The sequence below is a fragment of the Sphaeramia orbicularis genome, chromosome 22 (assembly GCF_902148855.1).
Source record: "Sphaeramia orbicularis chromosome 22, fSphaOr1.1, whole genome shotgun sequence".
Lineage (NCBI taxonomy): Eukaryota > Metazoa > Chordata > Actinopteri > Kurtiformes > Apogonidae > Sphaeramia > Sphaeramia orbicularis.
The window spans coordinates 12,264,584-12,288,536 of record NC_043978.1 but is presented as its reverse complement, the minus strand read 5'-3'; the positions used below and the strand labels follow the sequence as shown (position 1 = coordinate 12,288,536).

Sequence of the window (23,953 nt, the reverse complement as noted above, 5' to 3'; positions counted from 1 at the left end):
TCAACTTATCATTTATACATGTATATTATAGAACAGATCTACAAATAATAGGTATAATAACCTATAAATAATCCAACAGTTTCTCTCTCCAGTACACTCTGAAATATTTTTTTTTTAAATGAGTGCAGTTTCAACAATATTATGTCGCAGCTTATTATTAACACAATTTACAGATCACAGTAGATCTACAAATGCAGAAAACATTTACTAACTGGCAGAATATTGTTAAAATTGCACTTATTTTTCCTAAGAAATTTCAGCTTTCTCATATTTGTTCAGGTTAGTTACATTTTATTGTGACAGTATTTGTAAATTTAATATTTTCATAATGTAATTTTACTTTTTCTCACATTAAACATGTGTAGTTGTCATTATTTATAGGTTATTATGTTATTATTTTACCTCATATCACAGTGAGTTGTATGTGGAACCTGAACACGCCTGACTCTTAATATTTTCAGGGTAATTTTTGCACTTCTGAAATTCATCCCATGGACTGGATTGGACCATTTGGCAGGCCGGTTTTGGCCCGTGGGCCTTATGTTTGACACCCCTGCACTAGTAGAACTGTTGAAAAATTTGTCACGATCAGGCTGATGTTCAGAATTTGTCTTGTGTTTTTTTTAAGTCACTTGTAACACCATCAAAGTGTGACATTATGACAGTGTTGTTACAGCAGTACAGTGGAAAGGATGTAAGAAAACTGTGAGTGGTAATTAAACATCTAATGACTCTGCTCCTGATTGGTCCGTCAGGTCAGTGAGGCGGTGGAGAAGAGCGGTCCCGTCCATCGTCTCGGGGCCAAGATGTCTGAGATCCAATCCGGTCTCAGATCAGTGCAGAAGAGACTGGAACAGAAAAGTCCAAATGTGGCCGAAGCCAAGAGAACCCAGAAGGTGAGAATGGACCAAGGTCAGATTTATTTATGCAGCACATTTAAAACAACACAAAGATCTGTACAAAGTTGTAGATAAAATACAAGATATGATAAAACTAGTAAAAATAAGAATAAATATGACATAAACTGATAAAAACAGATACATAATAATAAGATAAATATCATCTAAAAACCTGTGAACAGGTTGTGTGTACAGTTGTGTATTTGCATATCATTAGCCTTATAGCATAATTGCCTCATACACAAATGGACAAAAGTATGTGGACACGTTGAACTCAGGTGTTTCTTTTTTAACAGGGGTCTGGGATACAAAACAACAATGACTAATGTCAGAATATAGTTTTAAATTGGGATAAATATCATATTAATTATTACTATTGATTTTTATTTGTCAAATCCCCATGAACTTACAACTGTAGACATGATGTGTCCCAATATTTTTGTCTGTATAGTTTGTAAACATCAATATTTCCTTAAAGTTTAAGGGAGCTTTTCTCTTTTCTTTAGGAAACTGTATTTCCCTGTACATTGTTATTGTGATTTATTTAATTATGTACACCCCTTAAATGTTCCTGTAGTTTTTTTTTCTGGACAAAAACTTCTTGAAAAATAAAATTATTAAAAAAAAAAAAAAAAAAAAAAGTTTAATGGTAGACTTTCCTTCCTCAGTGAGATGTGATGAAAGTAGATGGTTAGTTGTGCTAGAAAATTATTATTTACAGTCAGAGCAGGAAAAATATTTTAGAAATTTTCAGGTGGAACATTTAAAATCATAGTCATGGACAAAAAAAATGAATGTTGAGAGAAATTAAGTAAAAATCATCTGAGGCATTTTGGAAACAAAGATAACAATTTAAACCGAAACTAACCAATGCAGTGACATTTATCCTATAATATAAAACTATATTCTGACATTAGTCGTCATTGTTTTGTATCCCAGACCCCTGTTAGAAAAGAAACACCTGAATTCAGCGTGTCCACATACTTTTGTCCATATAGTTTATGAATTAATTAATTATGCTATGAGGCTAACAATATGTTTGTGTGTTCAGTGTGTGTGGGATGAGCTGGACGTGTGGCATTCGTGTCTGGCAGCGTTGGAGGTCGACATGCAGGACTTGGAGAAACCAGAGGAGGCTCTGATCCTGACGGAGAGGCTGGTGGAGGTCCAGCAGCTCCACTCCCACCTCGCCAAGCAGGCGGAGCAGAGGACCACCCTCCTCAGCAAGGTCAGAGGTCAACCTCACACGAGTCCACATCTAGAACCTTAACCCCTAAATCTGAGCATCGTTCTGGTTTTATGCTGCCTTCAGGTGCTATCAAGAAAATTAACCTTTCCACTAGTGAATTCAAAATTAGGTTTGTGTTGTGTTCAAGTGCTTTTGTTGTCGTAGCAAAGTGAAACATGGCTGACACACAGTTTATCATGACCTTACACTTGGATAAAAGAGTTTTGGATGTGTTTTGTGGCAAATTGTGTATCGTTTAAATGTGTAAAATCATCAGCAGAATGTAAATAAAAGCATTGTTTATCATTCGCAATTAATTCCTTGTTGTTTTCCGCCATGTCAAAAAGGTCAAAGGTTATTTGGATCAAAATTATTTCCCAGAATATACAACATGAGGGGGCATTCATGTGCAGTTTTTGAGTTCAAAAATAGTTTTTACCATAATGGGCTCTACGCACAGCCCCACTACTTCCTGAACTTAAGGCAGCTCCTTTATTTCCTGTCTTTCATTATTGGGCACATTGATTAATCCAGGTGTGTCTGCTACTTCTTGTTGTGACTACTATGGTCAGACACACCTGGATTAATCAATGTGCCCAATAATGAAAGACAGGAATGCTCCCCTACAGTCTACAAGAGATGTTTGAGCCCAGGCAAAGTAATTATAATTTAAGGGGAACTGAAATCTACAAGAAAATTAAGTGTCGAACAAACATAAAAAGCCAGTTTATCTCTGTTAGAGGGGTACATCTGTGGAATAATCTGGAGCAAAACTTCAAAATGTCTTCTTCAGTTTGTGCATTTACAAGGATGTATAAATCCACTATAATAACAAAATATAGAGCATTATAGAAGTACGCATAAAATAAGATATTATAGTTAATTGGTTATCATGACAAGAAGATACTATCATATTTATTGATCATTGTATTTGGAGCAATATTTAAAGTGGATATATATATATTATAGTTTATATTAAAAACGGTTGATTATTGCAAATCTGATTGTGTGTATATGAATGGTTTTTATGGATGTTTTGTGTTATTGTAAAAAAATATACAGAGGAAAATGTGTGTTAACAAAGCAAAGGAAGCCAATCTAGTTTGATTATTAGTTTGTTAAAAGGGGGTGGGAGTCAATAAGTTATACAGGGTGACCCAAAAAAAACGGAAATTTTTGAAGTGCGTATTGGCAGACATGAGCAAGTGGCAGCACTGCGAGACAGTGACCTTGAGCAAGTAAACACACCCCCATTTTAGTAACCATGGATCAGTGGAACGGGCAACAGCGTGCATTAGCCATAAAAATGTTTTATAAAAACGGTGATAGTTTGACAGCTGTGCAGAGGGAGTTCCGACGTTTTTACAATTTAGGACGTCATGGAGCTGTTCCATCAAAACACGCAATAAAATGTTGGATTAATAACTTTGAAGAGACTGGATCTGCCCTGAAGAAGAAACCAACAGGATGACCAAGAAGTGCTCGTGCTCCTGGCCCCCTAGATCGCCAGATTTGTCCGTTTGTGATTTTTTCTTGTGGGGCTATCTCAAGAGTAAAGTGTACACGACTTGACCAAGAACTCTGGATGAGTTAAAACAGAGAATTCAGGATGAAATTCACAGTATCCCAGCTGAGATGTTGCAGCGGTCAATGAGGAATCTCAACAGCAGATTTCAAGAATGCATTCGTACAGGAGGACGCCATCTACAGGAAGTCATTTTTAAAAAATGAAAATTCCATCATTGTTTCTTAAATGGCATGGTTTAAGGTTTCAGTTACTATGAATAAAATATTTTTCTTCCATCACTCTTGGTTTTATTAGATTGTTAAAAAGTTCCCGTTTTTTTGTGTCACCCTGTACTTCTTCCCACTCTTTTTCGAGCGCAACAAAATTGTATTTATTTATTTGTTTTGACCATGTTGTATGATTCTTTGTTATCTGATGATTCTGTGTGCTCGAAATAAACTACTACTAACTAACTAACTAAATAAAGGAGCTGCCTTAAGTTCAGGAAGTAGTGGGGCTGTGCGTAGAGCCCATTCCCATAGCATGTGAAGGCAGCATAAGTCTGAGGTTTTCGACTCCAGATGGTGTTTGTTTTACTGTGAGTCCGTTTACACAACCATAAAAATATGCTCACTGTTAGTAATCAGATAATTGTAATAATCAGATCTGATGCATTTACATGCACTTCAGAAATGCAATAATCGAAAACCCTGGTTTCGGTCCATTATCAGATTTCTTTCAGAGTTCGTACATCCATAGTGATGGTAGAATCAAACTTCCTGTTATTGTCTTCTACTCATGTTTGACTTCCTTTTCTTTGGATTTTAATTGTTTTTACACATGTTCACACATAAAAGAACTAAATAAATCTGATTGACTTGTAAACATGCAGGAAGACATCGAAGTATAGGGGACAAATCCAGGTGTGTTAATCTGATTTCTCATAATCAAATTACTGCTGTTTTCTGATAAAAACAGATCAGATTGTCCTGTTTACATGATCAATAATAATCTAATAACTCCAGAAATCAGATAATAATCGGAGTATTAGTGTGGATGTAAATGGGTTCAATGTTTCCTGTGGTTTGTGTTCTTCCTCAGATCCACACGTGGCTTCAGGAGCATCAGGAGATGATCAACAGCTCTAAAAGTTGGATTTCTGAGGCTCAGTCGTGGCTGGCTGCGCCCTGTACCTACACCTCGGCTAAATGTCTGAGCAGCCACGTCCACGCCCTGCAGGTCCGTCCAAAACCATCCAGCATTCATTCATTCGTTTCATTCTTTTATTTGTTTTGAGCAGAAGGAAAAAAAGCCAAAACATTTTAGGTGTACAAGGAACCAACAGCAGAGCTAATACATTAATAAATAAAGGTGGTCAAGACAATAAAGCAGTTACCATGTACAAGAGTAATAACGAACTAAATTCAAGTGGGAAGAAGAAAACTTAAATCCCAGCCCCATCTCTCTATACTACTACTACTACAAATACAAGTACTAACAGTGGGTATACTACTACTACAAATACTAGTACTAACAGTGGATGTACTACTACTACAAATACTAGTACTAACAGTGGATATACTACTATTACAAATACAAGTACTAGCAGTGGATACACTACTACTACAAATACAAGTACTAACAGTGGATGTACTACTACTACAAATACAAGTACTAACAGTGGATACACTACTACTACAAATACAAGTACTAACAGTGGATATACTACTACTACAAATACAAGTACAAACAGTGGGTATACTACTACTACAAATACAAGTACTAGCAGTGGATACACTACTACTACAAATACAAGTACTTACAGTGGATATACTGCTACTACAAATACAAGTACTAACAGTGGATATACTGCTACTACAAATACAAGTACTAACAGTGGATGTACTACTACTACAAATACAAGTACAAGCAGTGGATGTACTACTACTACAAATACAAGTACAAGCAGTGAATATACTACTACTACAAATACAAGTACTAACAGTGGATGTACTACTACTACAAATACAAGTACAAGCAGTGAATATACTACTACTACAAATACAAGTACTAACAGTGGGTATACTGCTACTAAAAATACAAGTACTAACAGTGGATATACTGCTACTACAAATACAAGTACTAACAGTGGATATACTACTACTACAAATACAAGTACTAACAGTGGATATACTACTACTACAAATACAAGTACTAACAGTGGATATACTGCTACTACAAATACAAGTACTAACAGTGGATATACTACTACTACAAGTACAAGTACTAACAGTGGATATACTGCTACTACAAATACAAGTACTAACAGTGGATATACTGCTACTACAAATACAAGTACTAACAGTGGATGTACTACTACTACAAATACTAATACTAACAGTGGATATACTACTATTACAACAGTTAGCACAAATAATAGAAACTTCTACCATCTATGGAACTATATAATAAACACTATCATAACTATATGGATAAGTGAGTGATGACGATGAAGGCAGGAGAGAGGCAGGACCACTGCAGCAGGTCCAGAGATGGTCCAGGGAAAACCTGTGATGATCCTGGGAGAACCTGTGAGGCAATAAAGCACAGAGACTCTGGGGAAGAAGTCAAGATCAATCAATCAAACCCATTTTACATCATTTTTATTTTTATCAGATCAACCTTTTCTTGTTTAACCCATAAAGAGCCACTGCTACTTTTATGGCAGTTTCCAAATTAATTTTTCCTTTGTATTTAATCTTTTTTTTTTTTATTACAACAAAAACAACAAAACAGGAACATTTGAAAAGCAGACAGACAGGGTCATCATAACAATCAGGAAGTTTGCCAGTATGTAAGGTTAACCTTGCAGAATGTATTTAACCATTCTGAACTAATTTATCACCATTTATTGTAATATTGTCCTCTTTATATTGCATTTTTTAAGCAAGGCAAGGCAGGTTTATATAGTACATTTCATCTACAAGACAATTCAAAGTGCTTTACATAAAACATTAAAAGCATTACAGCAGGGGAAGCAGTAATAAGTAGAGGCATGAAAAGAAAAAAAAAAGACAGATAAAAACTTTATGCTTAAAAGAAACGGTGCAGATCTGAAGTTCTGAATGAGAGCTCTGTTCAAATGCAGCTGAGAACAGGTGGGTCTTTAACCTGGATTTAAATTAGCTGAGTGTTTCAGCTGATCTGAGGCTTTCTGGAAGTTTGTTCATGTGGAGCATAGAAGGTGAACGCAGCTTCTCCATGTCTGGTTCTGACTCTGCGAACTGACAAAAGACCGGATCTCGATGACCTGAGGAGTCTTTTTAGTGTAAATTTGGTATTTTCCTGTATTTAATTCACTGATCATGTAGATGTTCATAAAAGCTCAGATTAAAGTTGGGGGTTATTACATCAGAAACAGAGAAAACTGAAGAAAAAGTGACTTTTTCACCAAAATCTCTCATTAACTGAACATAAACCCAGTGTGTACATCCACTGTCATTGATCCAACTCCATGGGTTTTACTGGTGAATCAATGTTGTAGAAGATGACGGTGTTTCCATGGTAACTACAGAGCTTCTGAATGTCAAAATGGGTCATATCTGATGACCATGAAAAGATGAAGAACTGTATTTTACACCAATTATTTACATGGATTGATAGGTTTAGAGGTTCAGAGGTTATTAAATGTTTTAGATCAGTAGATGCTTTTGGTTGCCAGTGGCTGTTTGGGTCTTTATGGGTTAACATCATTATCATCAATCAATCAATCAGTCAAACTGTATTTATCTACCGTCACATCACAACTACAGTTATCTCACTTTGATTCCCAGTTGTAGTTGTAATCATAAACATATAAACCTGCGTCATGTTGTGTTTCCTTCTCTAACGTCTGTGTTTCAGATGGTATTAAACGACTCGGTGCAGATCCGAACCACGCTGCAGGGCTTCAGCTCCATCCTGGATGACATGTCGCAGGTTTGTGACGTCACAGATCTGCAGGAGAAGCTGCTGGACGCCGACGAACAAGTGGCGTCTGTTCAGGACAGTTTCACCGCTCCTCTGTCACAGCTGGAACACGCTGCTGCTGTGAGCACACACTTTTATTTACTGTAGTCAACGCTCCAGTCTTAAGTAAACCTTTGTCTGTTTGTCGTTTAATCCTTCAGCTTGTGTACTTTTCTGTTTCATAAACAATGAAATATGTAAATGTTTTTGACTCTTTCTGTTATTGCTCGCCTGTATGAGTATGTTCTTGTTTTTGTTTGTTTTCTTTACATATATAGAAATTATATACATGATGTAAAATGCTGATAAGATAAAGCTGCCTGAAAAAAATAATTTAAAAAAAGATAAATACAAAAAAAATGTAAGTGCCATTTCACCAATAACAAAAAAAAAAATTAAATATGCAAATGGTTTCCTTGTGTCCAGGAGGTGGAGGCTATTGAGACTGAAGTGAAGCGGATGGAGAGCGACGTGGGTGAGATTAAGACGTTATTATCGAATCCAGAGGCGTTTCCCAGCCCCAGAGAGGAGAGACTCAAGGTGAGACGAAAACAACTCTACTTAAAAACAATAACAGCAAACACGGACAAATAAAGAACACTGAGCTCTGACTCTTTCCACTGACTTTCAGTTAAATATAGAATCAACTTTAACCCTTTAATACGGTGGCCCAGAGGTGCAACAGGCCAAAAAATTATCCACTAGACGAAAAAAATTATCTACTACAAGAAAAAAAAAGAGAACAGCCTAAAAAAATTATCCACTAGATGAAAAAAATTATCTACTACAAGAAAAAAAAGAGAACAGCCTAAAAAAATTATCCACTAGATGAAAAAAATGATCTACTACAAGAAAAAAAAAAAGAGAAAAACAGCCCAAAAAAATTATCCACTATAAGGAAAAAAAAAAGAGAGAACAGCTTAAAAAAATTATCCACTAGACAAAAAAATTATCTACTGCAAGAAAAAAAGAGAACAGCCTAAAAAAATTATCCACTGTAAGAAAAAAAAAGAGAACAGCCCAAAAAAATTATCCACTAGATGAAAAAAAATATCCCCTATAAGAAAGAAAAGAGACCAGCCAAAAAAATTATCCACTAAAAGAAAAAAAAAAGAGAACAGGCAAAAAAAAATTATCTACTAGCCCAAAAAATTATTCACTATAAGAAAAAAAAAAAACGAACAGGTGAAAAAAATTATCTACTATGAGAAAAAAAAAAGAGAGCAGCCCAAAAAAATATCCACTATAAGAAAAAAAAAAAACATCATCCACCTTTTCAATTACGGGGGCGCTGTTTACCCGAAAGGTGCCTTGCTTTAAAATTAAGACCACCACAAAAAATAAAAGGATAGGCTGAAAAATTTTAAGGCTTTCGGCTAATGTGGCTAATGCTAAGGAAGTACCCCACCGGAAGTGGAGGTCGTGCGCTAAAAAATAAAGTTATTTTAAAATATAGATATTTCCATTAATATAGTTTGCAAAGCAGTTAAATGATTAAATACGGTTCCAGTGTCTGCTCAAGGTTAGGCATGGGCGTTAAATGGTTAAGGTTAGGGTTAGGGTATGGTTGGGGTTAGTTTTCAGTGGTAAATGGCCCTTGTGTGCACTGTGTGAAGGTTCGTTGCTAAGCTAATGCTAACGCGAAAAGTTGACGGCAACTTTGTGAACTACCAGTGCGAGTAAACAATTGTGTGATTACGGTGTTGAATTGTTCAACTGCCTGACATTCAATATCATTTTTGATGAATATTCGCTACAAGAAGTTCTAAAATTATTGTATTTTGAGAGGAGGAGAAGAGGAGCTTCCTGTGGAGCTCCACTATCATGGCATCGCCCATTTGTTGAGAGACAGCAAGTGCATATTGCGGCACCGACACCTGGTGCCGTGGCACCTCGGGTGGTGCCGCGAGGTACCGTGGCACCTCGGCTGGTGCCGCGGGGTACCGTGGCACCTCGGCTGGTGCGGCACCACGGTTGATGCCGCGAGGTGCCGTGGCACCTCGGCTGGTGCCGCGACGTACCGCGGTACCACGGCTCGGTGCCAGGTACCCCAGCACGGCACCGCGTACCATGGCTCGGTACCACAGCTCAGCTCGTTGCCAGGTGCCGAGGCACTGCGGTACCACGGCACACATCTTTATCTCCACAAAATGTCCTTCTTGATCTAGTGTTAGTGAAGACACTCCGTTTGAGTTGAGGAGGAGAGGTCTACCTGCAATCAAATGGGCAATGCCATGATAGTGGAGCTCCACAGGAAGCTCCTCTTCTCCTCCTCTCAAAATAAAATAACACAAAGTTGCCGTCAACTTTTCGCGTTAGCATTAGCTTAGCAACGAACCTTCACACAGTGCACACAAGGGCCATTTACCACTGAAAACTAACCCCAACCATACCCTAACCCTAACCTTAACCATTTAACGCCCATGCCTAACCTTGAGCAGACACTGGAACCGTATTTAATCATTTAACTGCTTTGCAAACTATATTAATGGAAATATCTATATTTTAAAATAACTTTATTTTTTAGCGCACGACCTCCACTTCCGGTGGGGTACTTCCTTAGCATTAGCCACATTAGCCGAAAGCCTTAAAATTTTTCAGCCTATCCTTTTATTTTTTGTGGTGGTCTTAATTTTAAAGCAAGGCACCTTTCGGGTAAACAGCGCCCCCGTAATTGAAAAGGTGAATGATGTTTTTTTTTTTCTTATAGTGGATATTTTTTTGGGCTGCTCTTTTTTTTTTCTCATACTAGATAAATTTTTTCACCTGTTCTTTTTTTTTTCTTATAGTGAATAATTTTTTGGGCTAGTAGATAATTTTTTTTGCCTGTTCTCTTTTTTTTCTTTTAGTGGATAATTTTTTTGGCTGGTCTCTTTTCTTTCTTATAGGGGATATTTTTTTTCATCTAGTGGATAATTTATTTTAGGCTGTTCTCTTTTTTATTTCTTACAGTGGATAATTTTTTGGGGGGCTGTTCTCTTTTTTTTCCTTGTAGTAGATAATTTTTTTCATGTAGTGGATAATTTTTTTTAGGCTGTTCTCTTTTTTCTTATAGTGGATAATTTTTTTTAGGCTGTTCTCTTTTTTTTCTAGAAGTAGATAATTTTTTTCATCTAGTGGATAATTTTTCTAGGCTGTTCTCGTTTTTTTTTCTTGTAGTAGATAATTTTTTTCATCTAGTGGATAATTTTTTTAGGCTGTTCTCTTTTTTTTCTTATAGTGGATAATTTTTTTGGGGCTGTTCTCTTTTTTTTCTTGTAGTAGATAATTTTTTTCATTTAGTGGATAATTTTTTTAGGCTGTTCTCTTTTTTTTTTCTTATACTGGATAATTTTTTTTGGGCTGTTCTCTTTTTTTTCTTGTAGTAGATAATTTTTTTTTCATCTAGTGGATAATTTTTTTAGGCTGTTCTCTTTTTTTTTTTCTTGTAGTAGATAATTTTTTTCGTCTAGTGGATAATTTTTTGGCCTGTTGCACCTCTGGGCCACCGTACTTTAAGGACTAAACTACTATTATAACAGGCCTAGATTTATTTATGTTGTTTTTGCAAGAAACGTGTCAAAAAATGTCTTTTCTGACAATTCTTTTACACCTTTTTAATATTCGATATCTGGCTATTAATTATCATTATTATATGTAATAAATGGTTAAAATAGCGTGTTATAAAAAAAAAAAAAAAAAAAAAAAATTAAAAACAGACTTGAATTTTTTGCATTCACGATGAAAAACAACAAAACTTTATGAGATTATAGAAATACACTTTGTCTGTGTCCATGTTGTTCCTCTTATTTTTAGTTCTTTCAAGTCATTTTGATCCTGTGTGATAGTCTGTGTTCACTTTCTGTCTAGTTGTAGACAGAGCCCCTCATTTCACTGACAAAACATTCATCATCTGATTCAAATACAGACACTGCATCTCTTTCTGCCCTGAATAGCTCTGCATATAGATTTACATATATATATATAAATACGCATAGATTTATATAATATTTACAGGTAAAATATAACATTCAATGAACTATACAAGCCAGAACAATACAAATAAAAACTGTGAAAAACAGGAGAAAAAAAACAATGAAATTCAACAAAAACATGGCAAAACACACTAGTAGAACACTCCAAAACAGCACTATGACTATTTCGTACAATTATTTACAAGAATTCACCACTAAATCACCACTAAAACTTCAATAAACCTCTGATAAAAGTGATAAAAATCTTCCATCTCTCTTCATTCTGCTGCTCTCTGCTCTACCCACTCCCACCCCTCCTTCTCAGTCAGTGCAGACCTCTATTCTAATGAGTTATAGACCAATGGAAAGAACCCGATCTCAGGTTTCAGATGGTGTTTGAATTTCAATATCGAGTACTTAAAAGGACATAAAATGTTAAATGTGTCACCGGAGACACGGTCATCTTAGAAGGGTTAATTATTCCTTGTTCTGTTTTATCTTGTGCATATTTGTTTCTTTCCTCCTTTGTGTGATGAGGTTCTGTCTAAATGTTCTACTGTTGTGTTGCTGGTCCTCAGATGGTGGAACAGAGGATCCAGTCCATGAGGAGAACCATCGCTGAAATCCAGAAGTGTAAACCGGGCCTCTGTCTCCCAGAAAAGGCCGAGGAGACTCTGACTGTGTTCGCTGTGGTCGACCAGTTACAGACTCTGCTGTTGGAGCTGGAGAAGGTGAGTCAGGAACCAGACCCGGTCCAGATCCGGTCCAAACCCGGTCCGTGGATTCAGTATTAACCCATCTGCTGCTGCTTCTCCGTCTTTGTAGAAGGTTCCAGCTCTGTTCATCCAACAACCTCCGACTCCGGTCCAGGCCAAGGGTCCGTCAGGTCCAGCACACGTCCTCAAACCCATGTCAGAGGAACCAGAGGTGGGTTCAGCTCCAGACTCATGGATCTATGTCTGAGCTGGTGATAATCACAATATTCAATCAGATAATTCACATTTTACAGCGTCGCGTCGTCTTCGTTTGCAATTTCTTCAAACATCTTTGACGAAACTACTGGTCGGATTCATTTCAGTTTATGTGTCTTCCTCGGGACAGTGTCTACAAAGTTTATTCACAGTCTGGAGAAATTATGATTTGTGAATTTTTGACATATTTTTGAAATATTAAAAATATGCCTTTCTTTCTAATGGTCTATATTTTGAGGGTTTATAACATGTAAATAGTTTCAGATATCAATATAGTTTCTATTGATCACTGATAGGAAGTCTTACAGTATATGAAGTATGTACGCAGCCTTAAAAGACACAAAAAACTGAACTAAATGTGTTGTAAAGGTTAAAGTCACTATTTAATGTGACCTCTGACCCCATGACAAGAAACAGCACAAACTATAAGAAACATCTGACATGTTGAAGGAAACCTGATTATTTTGTTCATTTTGTAGATTATTTTGTTAAATTTTATTGGCTATTTTGGTGATTTTTTTAAGCATTTTTTTGGTTGCTTCATTAATTTTAAGATTAATTTGTTCATTTTGTTCAATTTTGTTCATTATTTTGTTCATTTTTATCGGTTATTTTGGTAATTTTTTAAGGATTTTTATGCTTACTTTATTAATGTTGTGATTAATTTGTTCATTTTGTTGATTATTTTGTTAATTTATATTGGTTATTTTGGTAATTTAAACTCATTTTTTGTATTACTTAGTTAATTTTGTGATTAATTTGTTCTTTTTGTTGATTGTTTTATTCATTTTTGTACATTTAGTTGATTTATTTTGTTCATTTTTTCTTTGTGTTGATACTTTTTTTCAGTTTGTGGCTCATTTTGCTTATTTTAGTTCAGTGTATCACTGATATAAACCTTCTGTGGTTTATAGAAGCTGTTTTTAACCTGAAGCATTCATTTTTTTCCTGCTGTTCATACTCAATATATATCAGATTGAATCTAAATACGGAGACAAATGCATATGTGTGGACATTGGAACTTTATTAAATCAACAAACAGAATGTTGGACTTTCACACTGGACTGTATATCATTAAAATTTAAAGCTGTAGAAGCTCGAAATGTACATAAATATAACCATAATATTACAGATACAAAAGTGTTCAGAAATAGCCAGTTAAAATGAAAATAAGATATTTAACTAAGCCTTTTTGTATTTCTTTTCACAGAGGGAGGAGTCTGAGGGTCAGATCCAGATCGTTCGTGTTAAGGAGGACGTGTTGAGGAGATCGGGGGCGGAGCTTCTGTCCGTCGAACGCTCCTCATCTGAGCAGAGGAAGTCGTGGACCCCTGACCGCGCCCAGGTATGGAAACCCAGTCAATACTGATACATGATCACATCACAACACATTCATTATCATCATTTAACTTCAAACAGGCATCGTCAGATCATTTTAAGTCCACGTTATGATCTATGAAGGCTCGGATATTTACAGTTTGTGGAATGTGATGCAGCCAAACGCATGAACTCCCACCCATGTGTTATTAACAAATCCACTCAAAGACTGTTGTCTTACAGCATGGTTAATGTTACTAATGTTCCCATAGTAAAATGTCAAGAAAAAATTAGAGATAAAAGGAAAACAAAAAAAAATGATGAAAGAAAATACATCTGTTCAAATAAAACAGAATGAACAGTAAAGCGTAACAGAAATCGAGTCTATGTGATGTTTTTATTGTTTAGATTAGTTTAGATTAGATTAGATTAGATTAGAATTTTATTGATCTCTTAGGAAATTAAGGTTCCAGTAGCAGCACAACTAATGTACACATATAAGAAATATTATAAGAAAATAGTAATAACAATAATTATAATAAAAACAGCAGTGAAAAAGACAGGCAGTTGCACATTAGAAAGAACTAGTAGAAATAATAAAGTAGTAATAATAATAAATAGTATTTTATAATATTATTATCATTGTTGTGTTGTATAAAATAATAGTTATTTTAGTAATAATAATAATAAATAACAGTTATATATGTATATATGTAATATAGTTTAAAAATCACACAATATAAGTTATAATAAAGTGACAACAGTAACGTTAGTTGTAACAGTGATATATAAGTAATATAAGTATGTAAGTAATAATAATAATAATAATAATAATAATAATAATTAGCAATAAGAAAAATGAATTGACAATGACAACAAACATTGCACAAATACATAGAATAAATACCTAAACTGATACAAATCCGTTAAATATGTTTCGATGCTTTGGAAACAGCTGCATCCTTTTACCTCCAGACCAGGAGGATCAAAGCGACGCTCCGTCCTCCACCTTTTTCTCAGATCTGGACAAACACAAACCGACTGTAAACAGTTTGTTATAAATCCAATGTTTCGCCTCCAGGCTGAAGGAGGCAGACTGAGGTCAGAGGTCGAGGTAGAAGAAGGTGGACGAGGTATTTTGTGGTGGCTCTGGGAAGCTTTCCTGGGCATTGACCTGGAGGTAAAACCGCCGAGAGCCGCTGTGGAAAAGCTTTCATCCACTTCCTGTTTCTGTCCTTCAGCTTTTTGGGCTTTTCTGCAGCTCTGACGGGTTCCTCTGATCATAGTTTATTTAAACTAAAGTTCTCTCCATAATTTTCATAGACCTTCAGTTTGTTTGGGTCTGGGTTTTCGAGGTCCCTCTGCTCATTTCTTTTTCCTTTTCAATAACAATTTGTACAGTTTCTTATCTTTTTGGACAATTATTAGAAACTAGAGCAGATAATAAACATCTAAAAAGAATCAGAACCTGAATACTTATAGTGTGTTACAGTTGTTCCATTCAAATATAATTAAAAGAAGCAGGAAAGAAATTAAGAAATTATGAATATAACAAAACAGAAAAAAGAAAAAAAAAATGTGTGTGTGTATGTGTGTGTGTGTATAAAGCTCTAAATATAACATATATAGGTCTGAATATATATAGATACCAAATATACATATAAAACACTCTATTAAGACACATTTAGAACAACAGTTTGTATGATACGTACTAGACAATATATTATCAGTGGCTTTTCCATTGGACATCTGTGCAAAACTTTACCGATATTTACTAAATGTCAAAAAAACAGAAGTGCGTAATGTCGGTTTTTCCATTAAATCACAAATGCAATGATTTATTTATGTATTATCGCGAGATGACACGGGAAGTCATTCCATAAACATGGCGACAAACATAAATATCATGTTGATTTACAGATATATTCATTCTTATTATATATCACCCCTCTATCTCATACTAAATTTAAAAAATTATTCAGTTTCCTGGTGTGTCCACACATACCACGACATGTTACTTTTAAAACTCTTCTTCGCTTGTTATAACGTCCGCCAACATCTGTTTTTTTTTTTTTGTTTGTTTGTTTGTTTTTTTATTCATGTGACTCTAGCTGTGGAAAAAGGTCTTTCCGTTGCAGTTTTGTGTGATATACCATTTGCACTACGCCCGAAAAACCACCTCTTGGCAGCGCAAAAACTTTTAATCGAAAAGCAAGAGTTTTGGTGAAATTGTCATTTTTCTATTAGGTAAATTTTTATGCAAAAATTATATTCGCGCAATTTGAGGGTCAATGGAAAAGTAACTAATATGATAATTAAAGACATATACATAAATAAATGTGCAAAAATATATGTAAAAAAAAACAAAAAGTTGACTGTGAACCAAGTAAAAACCCCATCGACTAACTATTAGCTTGACGTGTTCTGTGCATAATGAGAAGAAAAACCCTGTAGTTAATAATTAATAGTATTTTGTTTGATTTATGATTCAGTTTGGTTCATTTTATTCATTACTTTGACAGTTTTTGTCCATTTTGTTGCTCATTTTATTCTTTTTTTTTTTTACTTTATTTTACTACATTTTTTGCTTATTTTTTCCTCTTATTTATTATTTTGGGTTTTTTTTTTTATTCATTTTTGTTCATTTCACCCACTGTCATTGATCCGACTGCATGGGTTTTACTGGTGAATCAATGTTGTAGAAGATGACGGTGTTTCCATGGTAACTACGGAGCCTCTGAACATCCAAATGGGTCATATCTGATGACCATGAAAAGATGAAGAACTGTATTTTACACCAATTATTTCCATGTATTGATAGGATTCGTGGATCAACAGATATTAAACAGTTTAGATCAGTAGATGGTTTTGGTCGCTGGTGGATGTTTACATCTTTGAGTTAAACAAACAGTATAAACCCTAAATGTAAATAAGAAACCTGTTATTTTTCATCATAATGAATCATTTCAACCATGAACTAACACAGACTGTGGATAAAATACATTAAAATAATAAAATATTCCATTAGATTCATGACTCATTTCAATAATCCGTCTCCTCCTGCTGTTGATGCTGAACCCTTCCTCTTCCTTCTTGTATAAATCCATTCCTTCTGCCTGATTCTTCTCTAAATAAACTCATTTTTTGTCATTTTTTCATCCTATTCCTTCTCCTCCCGTCTGTCTGTCTGCTTGTCTGCCACTAGAGGGCAGCTTCAAACCACTTTTATTGTTTCCTGTGGCAGCGTTTTAGTTCATTTCAGAAACTCACTCCAGTGTTTTGCCGTCTTGGTCATTATTATCGGTCATTATTACCTCTGCGTGGTTCTTCTGGCGTTTGGTTGTTGATTTAAACTATTTGTCGTTGGTGTCAGATGCCTGTGATCGTCGTCGAGGAGGAAACTGAAGCAGCAGCGGCAGAACAAACGGAGGACACAAAGGTAATAAACTGATTTTATTTCACAACAGTCAGACTTATAATGTTCTGTGTCTGTTACTGAGAAATGAATAATAACATACAGATTAACTGGGAACTAAAATATACGGCCAAGTCAAACTGGGCCAAACGCAGCCCCCCAAAGGGTCCAGTCTGGCCCTCGGGATGAATCTGAAATGAAATCTGTGACCTTTGAACTAAAATGATTTAAGATATTTAAGTTCAGGTTCCACATACAGACCAGTTCAATCAGATTAAGACTAGTAAAATAATAATAACATGTAAATAATGATGAATGTTTTGGTGTAAAAACTGTAAAATTACATGAGAAAGTTTACATTTATTTGTGCTCAGCCTTAAAAGACACAAAAAACTGAACTAAATGTGTTGTAAAGGTTAAAGTCACTACTTACTGTGACCTTTGACCCCATGACAAGAAGCAGCACAAACTATTAGAAACATTTGACATGACTGAATGATTATTTTATTCATTTCTGTCCAGTTTGTTAATTATTTTTATAATTTTTGGTGATTTTGATGATTATTTTATACATTTTTTTGTTCAATTTGTTGATGACTTTATTCATTTTGTAATTATGTTGTTCCTTTTTAAATGATGTCAACTCCAAATTTTTCTTTGTTTTAGTGTAAAAAAAAATGTAAAATTACATGAGAATGTTTACATTTATTTGTTATCAGTCTTAAAAGACGCAAAAACTGAACTAAATGTGTTGTAAAGGTTAAAGTCACTATTTAATGTGACGTTCGACCTCATGACAAGAAGCAGCACAAACATCTAACATGAGGTGAATGAAACCTGATTATTCTGTCCATTTCTGTCTAATTTGTTGATTATTTTATAAATATTTGTTCATTTTGTTAATTTTTGTTAATTTTGTTCATTATTTTGTTCCTTTTTACTCATCTTTTCAAATATTTTACTTATTTATTTTGTTTACTTTAAATGATGACAACTCCAATTTTTTTCCTTTGATTTAGTGGATAAAAGTACAATTACATGAAAGTGTTTACATTTATAAACTATCATTTCACACAAAATTTGAATAATTTCAACAAAAATGAACAGCTTGAAATGTCTTATGAAAAATAAGTGCAATTTTAACAATATTATACCACTATGATTCTCTGTGATCCGTAAGTTGTAATGTACATGTGTAAATGATAAACTGAGGCATAATATTGTTAAAATTGCATTTATTTTTAGGAAGAAATTTAAGGTTCTTCATGTTATTCGTAGTTTTTTAAAGGATAGTTTATAAATGTAAACATTTTCATTATGTAATTTTAGTTTTTTCACTGTAAAACATAGAGAAAAGTCTGGAGTTTACATTATTTATAGGTTATTGTATGATTAGATTAGATTATATTAGATTAGATTAGATTAGATTAGATTAGATTAGATACTTGATCCCACAATGAGGAAATTCAACAGAATAAAGTGCAAGAAAATATTAGATAATAATATTAATAATAGTATTAACTAAAATAAAACGCTAACGATTCTTTACATATTTACAACACAGTGGAGTTGGGTTATTCTTTTTTTGGAGCTCATGTTCTTCTGTATGTGGCCCCTGATCTAAAACATCTGGAGCCTGTTCCTGTATTTTTGTCTTGACTTGCTGAATAAAAGTATGGATAATGTCTGAAAGCCAGAATAAAAGCACCGTGGTGTGTTTAACCTCCTGTAACCTGAGTGGTTAACCCTCGGACCGGGTCCCGTTAACCGTGTGTGTGGTGTCATGTTAAATGGACTTACTGGACTGACTCTCTAACCCTGCTCATGTTTCTTCAGGATGTTGAGGGCTCGTCCGACTCCGCTGAAGCCGGTTCATCTGAAGCTTTATCAAAACCCCTGGGCACAGTCAGAACCCAGTCCAAAGCCGACACCATGGTAAACACGGCCCCCAAAGCCGACTCGGGCTCCCAGCAGAGATGTGTAGTCTCCTAGATCTAGATGTGCTCCTTCTGTCCACCTTTAGCCTCTTCTAGAAGCTGCACCCACTGCCTTTATCTATGAACCCACATCTGGCTTCTAGAACCCGCCCTTCTGTCGCCTTCTAGATTAAGACCTGTCACTCTGACTTCTAGAGCTTCAACGGTGTCTAGATCTTAAAGTTAACAAGTGCAATGTGAAGAGTTTACGTGGATTAGTCCTGAATCTGGAGCTCAGTCTTTGTCTAGAATAACTTTTTTTTTTTAACTTCACATCGGACTCGTTTTAAAACCAAAATTAGAACACAAACGACTCTAGATCGACAACATCTCGAAAGTATAGCCTTCAAACTGTTTTCTAGAATCACACCAAAGGCCTTTTTACACCATTTCTAGACTGTTTTTATATCCTCCAGTTAAACTTGATAACTTCTAACATCTACAAGAAACAAACTTAGGACGATTCTAAACGCCTACAGTTTATCCTTAAAACTGTTTTCTAGAGTCAGGCCAAGATTTAAAGCCTTTTTATACGATTTCTGTTTTTAAGTCTTCTATAATGTCTACAAGAACCAACGTGAATGTGATTCTAGACCTTTACAGTGTCCTGTTTTCTAATTCACACCAATATTAAAAGACTTTTTTGTACATTTTCTAGAAGGTTTTTATGTCCTCATGACAGATTCTAGACCTTCAACATCTTTACAGTGTATCTTAAAACTGTTTTCTAGAATCACACTTAGATTCAAGCCTTTTTTGATTGTGATTTTTGTTACATCCTCCAACTGAACTTTGTAGCCTCTAATTTCTACTAGAACCGAACTTAGAACATGAACGATTCTAGACCTCCAACATCTCTAAAGTATAGCCTTCAAACTGTTTTCTAGAATCACACCAAAGGCCTTTTTAAACAATTTCTAGACAGTTTTTTTGTATCCTCCAATTAAACTTTATAACTTCTAGCATCTACAAGAACCAAACTTAGGACGATTCTAGACAATTCTAAACACCTACAGTTTATCCTTAAAACTGTTTTCTAGAGTCAGGCCAAAATTTAAAGCCTTTTTATACTATTTCTGTTTTTAAGTCTTCTAATTAAACTTTAGAATTTCTAATGTCTACAAGAACCAATGTGAACTTGGTTCTAGACCGTTACAGTGTCCTGTTTTCTAATTCACACCAATATTTAAAGTCTTTTTTGTACATTTTCTAGAAGGTTTTTATGTCCTCATGACAGATTCTAGACCTTCAACATCTTTACAGTGTATCTTAAAACTGTTTTCTAGAATCACACTTAGATTCAAGTCTTTTTTGATTGTGTTTTTTGTTACATCCTCCAACTGAACTTTGTAGCCTCTAATTTCTACTAGAACCAAACTTTGAACATGAATGATTCTAGACTTCCAACATCTGCAGAATGTCCTTCAAACTGTTTTCTGGAATCATACCAAAAGACTTTTTATACAATTTCTAGACTGTTTTTACATCATTTAATTAAATTTTATAACTTCTAACATCTGCAAGAACCAAACTTAGAACAAGAACAACAGATTTCTAGAATCCCACCTAGATTTAAAGCTTTTCCATAGGATTTCCAGAGTGTTTTTTTACGTCTTCCAACTAAACTTTTTAGGTTCTAACATTTACAAGAACCAAACTTAGAATGATAACAGCAGATTCTAGACCTCCAACATCTCTAAAGTTGATCCTAAAAGCTCTTTTCTAGAATCACACATAGATTTAAACCATTTTTTTTATAGAATTTCTACAATGTTTTTTACGTCTTCCAACTGAACTTTCTAGGTTCTAACGTTTACAAGAACCAAACACAGCTCCTTCAGCATCTTTACAGTTTATCCTTAAAACTGTTTTCTAGAATCACACCTAAACTTAAAGCCTTTTTATATAATATCTCAACTGTTTTTATATCTTCAGGTTAAACTTTATAACTTCTGACATCCAAACCAAACTGACTCTAAACGTCCCAACTCACCCTAACCCAAGTATTTTCTAGAATCACATCTAAAATTTAAGACAAACTAAAGGCTTTTCAGTCATAAACCTTCACACTCCCTGTTCTAAAACACTGACCTTCTAAAATATACACTGATTAGAGTCTGTTTATACTATGTTTACATTCAGATCTAGAGTTCTGTGTTGATTCTCCAACGGGCTCCAGAGGCTTTGACTTTTCAAGAATAGAAAAGCTCTGGACTACTTCTTAATTTCCTGCTTTTTTTCTAGAAATTAGAATTAGACTAGAAAAAACATTGTAATTCCTCCAAGATTTCTTCTCCAACCGGTTGATTTTCTTCTACAAATAGAACCAGTTTTCATTTGTTTTTCCTTTTAGATCTGATCTAGAACTTAAATCACCCTCAGTGCATTTACATGGTGTTCAAAAAAAAACAAAAAAAAAAAACAATCAACTTCAATAAAACCGATTCCTTGAGGTTTTTATCAGTATTTTTTCGCGTTCAAACTAAAATAAGGTTTGACTTATTATAAAAGACTCACTAAAGAGTTGAGTCTTTTTCTACTTTTGTGTTTACACGAAGGACTACTGAGCTCTCCACAGTTTTTCTGTCCATTAAACGTCGCCGTCTGTTTTAGCGAAAAGGCCACGAATTACCTAGAACAGAGTGCGAAGTGGTTGCCATGGAGACGGTTGCTATGGTCGGTTGTCGTTGGGCTCCAGGTGGATCGTTTTCAGGGTCTGTCGTAAGCCTCTGCATGGACCTTCACTGTGATGGTTGGATGTTTTTATAAAAGGCAGGAGGTTGTTTCTGTACTAATAGACACTTATATGTTTTATAATGTATCATATGCTGTTTTCGGGGGTTGGAGGGGTTCGGGGGGGGTTTTCTGGCGTTTTTTGTTGCCTTCCTGAGCTTTTCCCAGCCGTGCTTTTCTGAAATAAACTTGTTTTCTGGCTTTTATGCATCTGCCTTTTGTATTCAATAAGATGAACATGATAATAAACACGACTGTTTGTCGATTCTCATGAATCATTGAATCTCTGCCTGAAAAAAAACATCTGAATATGTCGTAAATATTTGTCTTGAATCAGTCTCTTCAGACTTTACACGTGAACTACGAACTTTTATGAGTCGATCTGTGACCATGAAAATGCACTGGTTTGACCTGATTAACAAACAAACACCGTTTACTTCTGCTCTGTTTGATCTAAACCTCCATCAACACATTATGTCACATAAAAATGCAATAAACTCTAATCACAGGTAAGTAATTGTATGTTTGTTACAGGGTTTTAGCTTCACCTGAACTAAACGCATGTAAAAACCAAATTAAGTGACCTTTTTTTAATCATCTGCTCTGGTTTTTACAATTTCAAAGCTTTTCTTCATTTTATCTCTATTTTGTCTCTATGGCTCTAGTTTTTCCAAATTTATGTGTGTTTTGATGTAATTTAATGTGAAATTATATAATTTTATTGGAGAAATGTCAATGCAGTTTAAGACATTGTCATGAGTCTTAATGTTCTACAAACATACGGAAGAAGCTGGAACACAAAGCCTTTAAAAAACCAGAGAAAACCCTGTACAGGGTGAGTCAGAAAAAACGCTCTTTTCATTTAAAGAAATTGTACCACTGAAATGGAAATGCTTATTTTTCTTTTGATTATACAGTCATATTGATGTGGTTATTGAGCATGTCTGGCGATTGAATCATTGATTTATGGCATAGCATAACAGAGGGAATGTCCATTGTTTTTTGTGCACCGAAATATCTGCCAACACAGTTTATGCCACCGTGAATGAAATTGAAATTGTCAACCATTACAGCATGTTTACTTGCCATCAAAATGTTTTGTCTCAACGAAGTCGTCCGGCACGACCTTCAACCTGGCTACCATTCAGATTGATGCAAATCTGTGCTCGTTGTCGCATCTCTAACACAGCTCTTCTCGCCATTCGTGTTCGTCGTAGGGCTTGGATTTCAGCCGTGACGCGATTTCGGAGTTCCTGAAGAGTTTGTGGAACAGTCTGATACACACGGTTTTTAAGATACCCCCACAAGAAAAAATCAAGGGGGGTCAAGTCCGGGGATCTAGGTGGCCACTCTCTCTCCTGACCCAAACAGACAACTCGATGAGGAAATAATACCTACAATCGCTGTGGTCTTGCCATGATGAAAACTCCCTGGGCACTGTCATGTAGGCCTATGTCCTGAGTGTGAAAGCAAAGCCCCGACTCCTGTAATTGTTGTCAATTTCAAGTTTGTTCACTGTGGCATACATTGTGTTGGCAGGTATTTCAGTGCCCAATAAACAATGGACCTTCTCTCTCTTATGCAATGCAATAAATCTATGACTACATCACCAGACATGCTCAATAACCACATCAATATGACTGTATGGTCAAAAGGAAAATAAGTGTACAATTTCTTTAAATGGAAAAAGCGTTTTTTCTGACTCACCCTGTATATATGACTTTATTTTTTGTTTTTAACACTGATTTGACCTGATACTTGTTGATCTATAGACCCCACAGGTTGATTTATCGACTGGTTGGATTATTTGCTGTATCATCTCCCTAAAAAAAAAAAAAAAAAAAAGGCAAAATCACCTCCAGAGAAAATATTCAACAAAAGGAAAATATATATTTCAGTGATTATTATGAAAAAAAATTAGCTACATGTTAAAAACTGAACATGAG

The 23,953-nt window shown here is 35.0% G+C and overlaps 1 protein-coding gene across 1 annotated transcript in view; it reads left to right on the top strand.

Moving 5' to 3' along the window:
* Positions 1-21,746, top strand: part of LOC115413488 (microtubule-associated protein futsch-like) — an 89,121-nt gene extending 67,375 nt beyond the window's left edge. The window contains exons 41-51 of the mRNA XM_030126360.1: positions 756-896; positions 1,951-2,127; positions 4,736-4,873; positions 7,538-7,723; positions 8,069-8,182; positions 12,174-12,326; positions 12,421-12,522; positions 13,777-13,911; positions 14,965-15,063; positions 17,257-17,322; positions 19,135-21,746. Of these exons, the coding sequence (XP_029982220.1) occupies positions 756-896; positions 1,951-2,127; positions 4,736-4,873; positions 7,538-7,723; positions 8,069-8,182; positions 12,174-12,326; positions 12,421-12,522; positions 13,777-13,911; positions 14,965-15,063; positions 17,257-17,322; positions 19,135-19,290 (1,467 nt within the window). The 3' untranslated portion in view covers positions 19,291-21,746. The remainder of the gene's footprint in view (positions 1-755; positions 897-1,950; positions 2,128-4,735; positions 4,874-7,537; positions 7,724-8,068; positions 8,183-12,173; positions 12,327-12,420; positions 12,523-13,776; positions 13,912-14,964; positions 15,064-17,256; positions 17,323-19,134) is intronic.
* The last annotated feature ends 2,207 nt before the right edge of the window (positions 21,747-23,953 follow it).